This window comes from Tenrec ecaudatus, chromosome 3 (assembly GCF_050624435.1).
Source record: "Tenrec ecaudatus isolate mTenEca1 chromosome 3, mTenEca1.hap1, whole genome shotgun sequence".
Taxonomy (NCBI): Eukaryota; Metazoa; Chordata; class Mammalia; order Afrosoricida; family Tenrecidae; genus Tenrec; species Tenrec ecaudatus.
The window spans coordinates 106,680,980-106,693,453 of NC_134532.1; the positions used below are offsets into that span (position 1 = coordinate 106,680,980).

At 40.9% G+C, this 12,474-nt stretch overlaps 1 protein-coding gene across 4 annotated transcripts in view; it reads left to right on the plus strand.

The window, feature by feature from the left end:
* CAMK2D (calcium/calmodulin dependent protein kinase II delta) overlaps positions 1-12,474 on the plus strand; it is a 305,138-nt gene that overhangs the window by 192,148 nt on the left and 100,516 nt on the right. For all 4 annotated transcript variants that reach the window (XM_075543891.1, XM_075543888.1, XM_075543890.1 and 1 more), the window contains exon 5: positions 9,249-9,314. In XM_075543891.1, coding sequence (XP_075400006.1) covers positions 9,249-9,314 — 66 coding nt within the window. The remainder of the gene's footprint in view (positions 1-9,248; positions 9,315-12,474) is intronic.

Genomic DNA, 12,474 nt, shown 5'->3' on the forward strand with positions numbered 1-12,474 from the left:
GGCTGGTGTAATTCTTCCATATGAACTTTGTTGCTTCTCAGCTAGATGGCCACTTGTTTATAAGACCCCAAACATTATAGCTTTTGATAGCCGAGCACAATCAGCTTTCGTCACCACATTTGCTTATGCACCCATTTTGTCTTCAGTGATTGTGTCGGGAAGGTGACCATCATGGAATGCCAGTTTAATAGAACAAAGTGTTCTTGTGTTGAAGGAGTACTTGAGTAGAGGCCCAATGTCCATCTGCTACCTTAATACTAAACCTATAAATATATACACATAGATCGATTTCCTCGTCATCATATATAAATATATTTACATATGCACATACCTATATTTAGACCTCTATAAATGCCCTTTGCCTCCTAGTTCTTCCCTCTATTTCCTTTTATTTTCCTCTTGTCCCACTGACATGTTTGGCCTTCATTCATGTTTCGGTAATTCCTCTTGGTTACATTGCCCTTGATCAAGCTCTACCAGGCATCCTATGCCCTCCTTGCCATCAATTTTAGATCACTTGTTGTTTCCTTGTCCCTGGGTTTGTTAACACCCACTTCCTTCCCCACCTCCTCTTAACGGTCCCCCCTCCCCTCCCTATCCCCTTCCCTGGAACCATCAGTCATCAGTCCCATTGCTTTCTCCTCCAGATTGTTTTTTCCCACCTATCTTATCTAGCTAGACATACAGAGACAATAATAAACACACACACCAAAAAAGACAAAACAAAACAGTAAAATAAAACAAAACAACAAAAACTTTCCTGACTAGGTGTACTCCCCCATTCTTCCTACCAACTGCTACCTGTCTATTTCTTCCTTAGTTATGTAAACTCAGCATAGGTTACCCTTACTCCACAAGGAATGTATTATTCCTTCTGTGTTTATACATTCTGTATTCAAGTAGCATAATTTACTGAGCCTGTATCGTAGTTTTTAGAAACTGTCTATGAAGCATATGAAATAGCATGATTTCATCTTGATTTGCAATAATTGACAAGGTGTGGAAAGACATCTAACTTAATGGCCTTGGGCAATGATTGGCTTAATGCTTCAGGATGGATGCCACTCTTTATTCATCTGTGAACCGTTACGGAGTTGCATATGTCATATTAGTGCTATTTTCTCTGCCTTTTATCAACCCCCCCCCAAAAAAAGTGAGTGTTGGGTGATTCCCTCCTCCCACCCACCTCCGCCCCCACCCGTTTGAAAGGGCACAGCTTACTATAAATTACTATAAATTCCCTAGTCTAAGATTTGCCAAGTCTTAAAGAGTCTGGCTTTAAAGCTATACCTATGCTTTAGTTTAAGCACGCTTTACTGGAACATACATTTGTATTTATGTTTCTGTTTGCTCTCTTAAACCAAATGCTTGATAAAAGATCTTACATCTAATCCCATTCTTTCCTGGCACAAACACATTTTACACAGAGTAGCAATATAGCTTGTTCATATATATGAGTGTAGAAATGACACTGAAGTATGATGATCTTAACATCTGCACACCCACAGTGTAGAACTGGGGAGTGTTTCCTTCTGCTGAACGCCGGCTCACTCGGAGTGCTTGAGTCAGAACTGACTTGCAGGCCCCCACAGCAGTGACAGCACTTACCCGTAGGGTATAAGCTCCACTTGCCTTCCCAGAATAAGAAAAATCTACAGTGTCTGAGACATGGAAAGTCCAGTGTCTCGTGGGACTGTACCCTCGATCCACTAGCCCCACTCCTCTGTTTCCTCCCCTTCAGGATTTTTTTCTGGAGTTTTGTTCATCAGGAACGGGCTAGCGTGTCAACGTTAGGGATATAAATTAACCTATCCTTCACAGTAGCTTTGCTGCTTTCATAACATGGACTTTATCTTTTGTGATTACCATGTGGGCCCATTCCACTAGTGACTAAACTACATTTTAGATGAATTACTGAGGTAACTGTAAACTTTTGTTACGATTGATTTGTTAAGTTAAACAGAGCTGTATGGATATTTTCAAAGGCAGTTAGTTGCCTTTCAGTCACCAGTGAAAACCTACGTTTATAGGATGACTCAGTACCAGATGTTTCAGCAGAACTTTGCTATTACAGTACACATTTTTAAAAAAGATACATAATTAAGAAATTTTTATGATTTGCTAATAGCATCTATAAGGATGCTAATGAAAGCTATTGGGAAAAAATTATTCTAACTTTCCCCAAGGATTGCTCGAATAATAAATACCAAACTCAGATCAAAAATATGATACTACTTTGATTAAAAATTTTTAAATGGCAATAATTTTAACTTACAAACAGGTTAAACGTAATTATGTTCATGTTGTATTAAAATTCTTTTTTGTGTTTTTAATGAGAAGAGATGGAATATGTTTGGAGATTTTATCTTTTATTTAGCAACCTCTGGGGTGAGAAGATAGATTTACTGAATTCCAAATTTCAGTTATCAGATCTGATAACTTCCTTAGCATCCCAAACACTTCTAGTTAGGCAAACTTTCCATTGTTTACAAATATGTTGTGAAATATTCATCAGCATATCTCTCTATTTAAATATATAGACAACGATTATTGCCTCACACACACCCGCCCGCCTTTAATGGCTGAGTAACCTTGGTGGTGGAGTGAGTACTCCTTGGACTGCTAGCCTCAAGGTCAGAAGTTTGAAACCTCCAGCCACTCCTCCGGAGAAAGATGAAGCTTTGTACTCCTGTGAAGATTTACAGTGGTGGAAACCCACAGGGCAGTTCTGCCCAGTGGATGACAGTGAGTTTGCTGTTTTGGTGTTAATGGACCTTCAAGTAAGAGTATCAGTATCTTGTTGAGATGTTTTATGTAAATAAGGAATTTCCATTTCACCTGCTGAAATTACCATTCCTTCTATTTTATAAGTGAGGCGGGGCCTTGGAGTTTATATGCATTTATATTCAATGTAATAATAGTAAACTGTTAGGAAATATATCTAAGATATGGATCAGTTATCTCAGCATTAAAGACCATTAGCTATAAATACATCAGACTCCTTTTCAAACCGTAATGCAGACACTCACAGAGCTTGGTATTTGAAGCATGAAGTTAAGTTGTTACTGGAAAAGTTAGATTTACATGTAGTTCTCTTTTGCCTGTGTGTGGTATGCTGACATGAAGTGTGTTGAAGGATTATTTGTGCCTGTGTCTCACTTCTACAAGTGGAGACTTTTGTATCCCCACTCTATTCTAACTGTAAGCATTCTCTTCATCCACCGCCCAGAGGATGTCTTACATATTTGGATCTGGGCTGACTGTAGTTCCAGGAACTGGAGCCCCATGACTCAGAGATGGGAAAGCCAAGGAATCAGAGTTGATGTATACAGGGGAAGCCCAGTGCCCCAACAGGACACTCTTCCACTCTTCCTGGATGGATTATAGTCCATAGTTATTAATATCTGTTGATTGGGGGATTTGTTTGTTTGTTTGTTTATAGATGCATAGATATTATGAGGTCCAATTGCAATCAAATAAGATAAATGCCCTGAAAAGACACAGGAGAGGCGAGCATTCTGCTGATCTCTGAAGTTTTCACACTGCTAGATTCAATCTTAATATTTCCAAAAGACTCTGAAATGGCTCATACCTCACATTTGCTACAAAAAGACCGTTAGCTTTCCAATTTGATTTTCCTAGCGTGAGACCCAGGCTGTTACAGTGAGTGCCTGGGGGATTGTGGGGAATGATCAGAAGTGAGTTCTTCGGAAGTCTGTCCAATCTGGTAAAGCCACTATTTGGTAGTTAGGAGAAAAAGGATGAAGGCACTGGGTTTAGGGTGTGGAATAAGGGCTGAATTACAAAACTCCCCTCACCTTGTGTGTATTTGTATAGAGCATACATGGCAGAACTCCTCTGTGGAGGCCCTGAGTAGTGAGAAATGCTGGTGTTTTCTTTGTCTTTGATGAACGCATGAAATGCAGTACAGAGAAATCCTGACCCCCACCAGACCTCAGACATGTTGCCCAATGTCAGACCAGGATGGTTAATGTACTCCGTTCCTCATCTGGCTCTGCTGCCTGAAAGAAAACATGAAAACCAAGCAAACGATCCACTTAAACAACTGCTTGACCTAGAACTGCCAAACCACCCAGAAGAAAGTGGATACATATTTTAGGGGACACAATTCAACCCATGACACTCATGTAAGAATTTTTCTCAGGAAAGCAGTGAACAGGGCTTTTCTGGGAAAAGCTGAGGAAGGATACATGCAGGCGGGGGATACAATCTGATGTATGTTTCAAGCTGGTGGCTGCACAGCCAAGACATGAAACTGCTGCAGTCTTGCAAGTGACCGACAGCAATGGCTTGGGCCGGCGGGCGGCACTGTGGTGGAGATAGAAGGAAGTCTTGATTCAAAATTCATTAGGGTGATGAAATCAGCAGGATTTTGTTACAGGCTGACAAATACTCTGAAAAGTAGTTAGGCCTCTTTGCTCTGAGATTCTAGCTTCATTTCAGGTCAAACCATAAAATTATGAGCTGGTGATTATGATTTATTCACGCATTTAATTATGTAATCATTATTCACTCATCAAAATTTTATTCTTTTCTTCCTGGGGGGTGCACTCAGGGCACTCAGCGAAGTGTTGAAGATATGTGTTTCATCACACATGCTGACACCAGTGGTTTGATTGATTTGCTTTATATTTTCAACACGATGGTAACGAGACCTAAGGTTTCACTTGTGTCTCCGTAGATTTTGTTCATGTAGTTTTGTATTTCTCGTCAGGACCCCCTACGGGGACTCTCAGAATGACAGGGAATGGTTGGAATTGACACGCAGGTTGCTGCCCGACAAAGGAGGCTACTGACACTTAGAGAGCAGAGCCTGATCCTGACCATCTTGCTGTGGAGCAGTGGGCTCCCAACGAAGGACTCTTCTGCAGAAAACAGCCAGTGCTGCTCTGTGGGATCGCCTTCCATCAGCTTCCCTCTGACCATGACTGCTTCCTCTGCCCTGGCCAGCCGGCCGTCTAATGCTTTTCCTTAATCTGACTGGTGGAATTTAACTGATGTCAGTACTCCTCCCAGCCTTCTTCATGGCGGTCTAAAGACCCTTGACTTGCCCTGTGTCCGCTCTCCGTGTTGTGTCAAGGAGCAAGCTATTCGATCAGTACAGAAAAGAGAAACAGAACTCGTTTCAAAAATTTCTTGAGCTTTGCTCTTGGGAAAACTTCTTAATTCCGCTTGTTTCCGTTTCTTCATCTGTAGAATGGAAGGAGCACTGGCTCCTGCCGCGCCGGGTCCTTGTGTTGCCTGCTGTACCACGCCGAGAACAGTGCGAGGGCTAGACATGTGACACACACCTTGGGGAATATTTGTGCACAATAAAATGATTTATTAAAATGAAATAAATAAATTAAAAGGATTTGCCTTTTGGGAAACCCTGTGGGGGCAATTTTACTATGTCCTTTAAGGTCTCTATGAGTCAATATCTACTGGACCACATGGGACTGTTTCCTGGGTTCCCCCACCATTGTCACTGAGCTAAGGTGGAACGATATCTTCTTAAGCCTAATCTTGTCCTGACTCTTAGCCTGGTATTGTTGGGTGCCCCTGAGTTCATGGCGGCACATTGAGACTTCTCAGGACAAAAGAGAACAGCCTGTGATCTCTGTCTTTTTAAAAATCATTTATTTGGGAGCACTTAGTTCAGTCACATCAAGCAGTATTTTACACCTGTTACCACAATCAGTTTCAAAACATTATCCTTCTTCTTGACCTCCTTGATAGCTGCTCCTCTTTATACCCTCTCTGCACCCCCACCTCAGCCTGAACCTCAGTTGTTATCATTATTATTATATACATACATAGTTGCCATGTCTTCCACTATCTAATATAACACTCACATACAAGTCTACAGTTCTGTTATTCACTCAATAGAGTGGGGCTGTGCAGTCATCGCTGCTATCAGTTCTCCCCTCCCCACCTGTATTCTCAGCAAACTTACTGCAACTGCTTTTTTTTTGGGGGGGGGGGTTATTTATGTTGACTTTCATGCATCAAACTATCTTAATTTGACCAATGATAATACACAAGTCTAACAAGGTTAATCTGGTAGAACTGAAATCATAATAGCAGGGGGAGGAAACATTACAGGACTAGAAAATAGTTATGTGTTTATAACTATTATAGCTAAGTGCTAAACCATATCCTGGATATGTTATCCCTTCCTTGTGGCCCTTCAAGTATCTTACAGGTGGGTTTGGGGTCTCCACTACATCCACATGCCCACATATTGATTCAGTTGCTTATTCTTGACCTTCTGAAAGCTACTCCATTGATACCTCATGATTACACAGGCTGGCATGCTGCTTCTGTGTGGGCTTTGTTTCTTCCCTGGTAGATGGCCCCTTGTTTAACTATGAGCCTTTAATACCTGAGATGCTATGTCTTTTAATAGCCAGGCACCATCCGCTTTCCTCACCACATTTGCTTGTGCTTCCTGCAGTCTTTACAGAAGCTGATGGCAGAGTCTCTCATCTAAAGAGCTGCTGAGTGGGCCCATGCTCCCAACGTTTTGTTGGCAGGCCACTGCTGAGCAGCTGTTACCGCACCAAGCCTTCTTAGCTTTGTCGCCAAAGCTATGTTCTTCATTAACATTTTCAGTTTGTTCACATTGATATTATCTTCATTCTTTTCTGAAAGGATATACATATGCAGTCTACAAACAAAAATAAATAATTATGCAGGGTTATAGAGTATGAATAAATACCCTTGTAAATAATAACAAAAGTCTTCATCTTTTTGAAACATGGACATCATATTTTCATGGTCTGAGAATTGTTTTTGCCAGTGAGACTCAATGTTCTAGATATTTATAAGTAGTAATCAAGTTTTCAAACCTGAAATTGATATGCTTGATATCATAACAGAACTCTGACACCAATTTATTCACAGTCTTTAATTATGTAATTAACTAATGTATCAGTTTTATTCATGAGACTGATTTAATTTGTGGTTTTGTCTGAATTGTCTGGTAGCACAATAAAATTTTTCAAAGACGCTCTAATAAATACCACTTAATTTTGTGTTCTCCTAAGCAGTAATATGAGAATCAAAATGTGTTAAAGTTGGCAAATTCAATAGTATCTCTTTTAAGGTGGTATGTTTTATTAGAACTCCACTTTATTTTCACTCTAGATATTTACCATATGTCATTTTTCATTTACATATGAATGTCTTTAAATTATTAGATGGAGAATTGCTAGAGTCTAATACGCAACCTGAAACTCTATACTCCTTAAATTTGTTTAATAGCTAGTATAGTTCTTTGAAAATGTCCAGAATTTGTGACTCCTGACTTTTAATATTCTGTACCTATGAACCCTTTAAGAAATTCACCTACGTGTCCTCCACAGGTCAATATTGGGCTGAACAAACCACGGTATACTCATGAGATAGAATTGTTGCTGTGCTCCATCAAATCAGTACAGCTACATAGGACAGAATACAACTTCCCCAGGGAGTTTTCCTTATTGACACCGATTACCAGTGCTTTCCCCCCTGAGAGTAGCTGGTGGATTTGAACCATTGACCTTCTGCAGCGGCTGAATGAATTCACAGAAAAAATGATGGATACATGCCACAGTGTGGCTAAAACCAAAAAAGTGTTATGCTGAGTGGGCGGAGCCATACCCAGAAGAATGCATCCTAAATGAATAATGAGCAGAGGTGGTCCATGAAAGGACAGGTGGCAAAGGCTCAGAAGGAAGCAAGGCAAGAAGTCATATTAGAATATGAAGGCAGCAGAAACAGGATACCAGCATAAAACAGACCCATGGAAACTGGTATCATGGGGGTACCTGCAGGCACTTGTTGGAAGGAGTTAAGCTTCCCCACCCATAGAATAAGGGAGTTGTGCACCTTCAGGCTAAGGCTTACTGGGGAAAATAGTGCACATTTGGCCACTTAGCAATAAAGCGAAAGAGCTTTGTAACTTTTGCCTACATAGGGCAGATGCCAGGTTGGTCAAAAGGTCTGAGAGCCAAAGAGCTGAGAGACCAAGGAGCCAGGGAGCAGTCGCTGAAGAGACAAGGAGCAGGAGAAGCAGAGCCTCCTTACTCCAAAACTATATTACTTTGAAACTTAAAAAGCAAACAAACACAAAGCCCAGTTTCTTATTTATTTCTTTGTATATTTTAATCCTGAACCAGAAAAATCACAGGTTAAGGAATTCTAGCACAAGAGCCATCCGCTTTTTATACCAGGAGAAGAAATAACTTCTAAAGATTACTCCAATTCCCTCTTCAGAGAATCTGAAACCTCGGGGTTTGAACGGGCATCCCAGGTTAACAGATGCGTTGCTGCATTGTGGGATAGTCTCCATTAAAGAAAGCAGCTGGACAGGGCCCTGCCCCAGGAGCGAAGGATATTACCACCGAGCCAAGCTCTTCAACCACTGACAAAGGAAGGCACATACGGGAAATTGAGGCCACAGTACAAAAGTGATGGCTATTTTCCAGAACCACTTCTAGCTTATGTTACATTTTCAGGGAAATTTAGAAGGTGACCCTTCCAGAGAGATAGAGCCCACAAACTCATACTCAGTGGCTCTCAGAAGGATCGCCTCCTCTCTTGGGTCAGAAAGTGCTTCCAAATTCCTCCACACATTGTGTTTCTCCCAAATGGTATTTGGAGAATTGAAATGAAGACTTTCATAGAAACTGTAAGAGAGATTATTTACTATAGTTATGACATATAGAAAATTATGTCTTTAGCACCTAATGATACAAAAGAAATAGAAAAGATAGACTAGCACAGGTTAGATTATTATGAAACCTGTAAGTCTCATGGTATGTTAATACCTTATGTTCTGATAATAATTTTTAATGAATTTAATCAGAACAAAAATTATTTTGGAACACTGCTCTCTGGGTGATACAAGTGGCTTAACCCTTGGTTAGTTAGCAAAGGATGGGCAGTTCCAAGCCACCCCGAGGCGTGTCCGAGGACAGGTGTGGCCATCTTGAAAACCCTCTGGAGGAGTTCTACTCCATGGCAATCACCAGCCTCGCTGCCATCGAGTCGATGCTAACTCATTGTGACCCCCAGTGGGTTTCCCAGACTGTACCTGTTTGTGGTGATAGAAAGCCCAGTCTTTCTCTCTCGGAGCTGCTGGTGGCTTCGAACTTCCAACCACGTGGATTGCAGCCCAACGTGTAACCACTAAACCAGCTGGGCAAACCTAAGGACATCATATTTCCTTTTTTTTAATGTGGAAACCATATTTATCTTTACAGAGTCACTGGAGGTGAACTGTTTGAAGACATAGTGGCAAGAGAATATTACAGTGAAGCCGATGCCAGGTAAGTGACTTGCCCTGGACAAGGTCCGAGACTCAACATCTGGGTGGCACTTAGTCGTTGTCCTTTTTTCCAAGTGAATTATGCCATTGTAGTGTTATAAGGATCCCATTATACTGTCTCGGACTTCTCTTCATGAGCAGTCGATTTTAATTGGTATTCCCCCCGCAGCCACCCCCCACCACCTGGGAGGATCTTCAGGATTCTTTTGGGAGGGATGAAGGAAAATCTGTAAACATGGTCTAAATTTTATTTTTATTTAATATTTAGCATTTTCATCTTTTTATAAGAAGTGAAGGGGAACAAGGAACCTTACAAAGAACTGCTAAAAAATATCTATATATATAATTTTTAGCCAGAAACCAAAGGTCCCTAGCCCTAGTTGTGTGTGGCAATTTAAATTTCGATGAAAGAAATTAAGAATTAATTTACCCTGTTGAACTGGGCACATTTCCAGTGGTGATTAGCCTGAGTGGCTGCTGGCTACCATCTGGGCAGGGCACATAGAGAAAGTTTCCATCCTTACAGAACGCTTCCTTGTACACTGGTGGTCTTGCGAGTCAGAGGCCATAAAGGGATATGGCTGAAACAGCCACAGTGGTCTCCCTAAAGCATGATGATGAATTGTTTAACACTTTGGAAATTTCGTTAAAACTCTTGGAACTCTGACTTGGAAAGTATTTATCCATGCGTCTTGGAAGGCCACGTTATAGTAATTTACCACCAGTTTTTTATTGGCAAAAACATTGCAGAAGTTTAAGCAGGCTAGCATTTTGTCTGAGTTGGAACTACCTAAGGCCACCCCAAGGGAATGCTTTTGAATGGAGTAATACACCCAGAAGCCCTGCTGTTTCAAGCACTCAGTTGCTAACTGAGAGGCTGGCAGTTGCAACCCATCTGGCTCCATGGGAGAAATATATGGCTGTGGATTTCCATGAAGGTTTCCTGTCTCAGAAACATGATGGGGAAGTTTTACTCTGTCCTATGAATGAGAATCAACAGCAGTGCTGCATAAAGGCATTTGCTCATATCATTGAGACTGTGATTCTAATTTCCGTCAGCAGTCCTTATATATGTTCTATTAAAAAGGTAGCGAACAAGTTGTTGGGTTCATCTCGTCATGTGTTTCAGAGTAGAATCAGGCTAACATCCCATTTAAATTAGAACGTATTAAGACTACAGAAAAGTAATGTTTGGGAATGTGATACTTAAAACAGAGATCCTGATGGTGCAGTAGTTACACACCGGCTGATGTCAATGACTGAAGCCTTGGGTCCCTACAACTTTCTCAGTCCTGTCTCTGTGTGGATTCAGACAGAGACTTTGGGTTAATGACCCAGAAAGTAAGCCATTTGCATGACCCAGGGTCTCCAAATAGTCTGTATTTGACTGTGAAAAATCTGCTTCTCTGGTTGTGCTTGATTGGCTCCGATGTGAATGAAATGTGAGGAAAATTCACCAGGATGGTCTGCCTTCATTTTGCAGTGCTTCCAGAGCGCCCAGGGGCTTTGTCCATCCACACTGTTGTCTGTTCCTCAGCAAATATCCAACTGACAGGGAGCCCCCCCACCCCGAACCAATCATGCTTTCATCGATCCAATGGCATACTTCCCTACTTCTAATTTATTTCTTGGGTTTAATGCCATTGTTTACGGCATTCTATGAGCTACTTGTACATGACTACTTTAATTTGTCATGGGATTTTTACCACCAGTGTCAAATAAAACGCTCCCTTGTACTCACAGGATGATAATGATCCCTCACTTGTTCCGTTCACCCCAAAGTCCTCAAAACATTAGGCCTCAGAAAAGGCATTTCAGAACACCATTGGAAGTAGCTGCTTATCAGGTGGCAGTGATATTTTTTGATCCAGGAAATAAGAGAAGTCAGGGAACTGTGACTGTTATTTTACCTTTCAAAGTAACAACAAACAGACCATCGTGGCGGTTGAAGAAAATGGGCTGGAATGAAAACAGACAGTTCTCACAATTAGAGAGCCCTACGAGAGAGACTTTATGGGGTGTTCCTCTTAGTATGCATTCTTATAACATGTATGGAAACGAATCAGAGGACACATTTTAGGATAGGTTCTGCTCAAAAACAAGATGATACATTCTTTTCCCAACTGCAAGCACAGAGAGGATATTCCTCAGATAGTTTCTTAATGCCATTTTTCTTCCTAATTCTCAAGAAGAATTGAATCCTTGCCCACTAATATTTTTTTTAAAAAAACAGCAGTTTGTGGAAGATGAATTAATTATTGCTTGCTTCTTTTATTTTTGTTTGTTATTTGTTGGCTCAGTAACTTAGTCCCTTGGTTACAGATGAGAAAGAGAACTATCGCTAAACAGTCATCCAAAATAAACACCATTGTGGAAGACAAAGAGTAATGGGATTTTAAAAAACAATTGCTAACACTCAAATAAGCATTCAGTCAGAAGCAGCCAGCGTGCAGCTGGCTAGTGGTACAGTGAAAAGAGTTTAGCTGGAAAGGCTCCCTGTCACTGTTTGGACATGGACATGGTCATAAACCCAATTCCTTTTTAAGTTTAGGAATTTTCTTTGGAGGAGTATTACTTTGTGCCTTCAATTATCGGAAATGTCCGTATTAAAATGCTTGCCAAATTGTTAAGCAAATGACTGTATTTGTGTGCATGCCTGCATTTGAAGTGCACAGTGAATTTGTATAAAATTCATCAGTTCTACATTATTGTGTGTCCAATGACAGCGCATGGGACCGTAGAGGGGTCCGTCCGCAGCCTCTCTGCTCTAATTTAATTAGCAGTCTTTTGGACGTCAGGGAGACTTTCGTAAAAATAGTTTGTGTGACGTTTTTAGGCACAGTAGTAGGCAAAGATTTTCCTCATTTGAAATAGATTGGATTGTGTTTAACCATCACTGGTGCGCCTGAAAATTTGAAAATGTCGTTTATTAGAAGATTCCGAACCCTTCAAGAGAGTATCTCTGTACTGAAGTGGGGCGTGTTTTATGCCATGGGTTCCCTTGACGCTCTCTCTCTATTCTTGGGGACTTACTTTAATGTATTATTTAAGAAGCACCACTTCTAAGTCAAAATGGTAAATGTGTCCCTCCATTTTTTATTTTTAATTCTGGTCTCACCTGCCACTTCATCTGTGTTTTATTTACCCTCTTGTTTCAACGC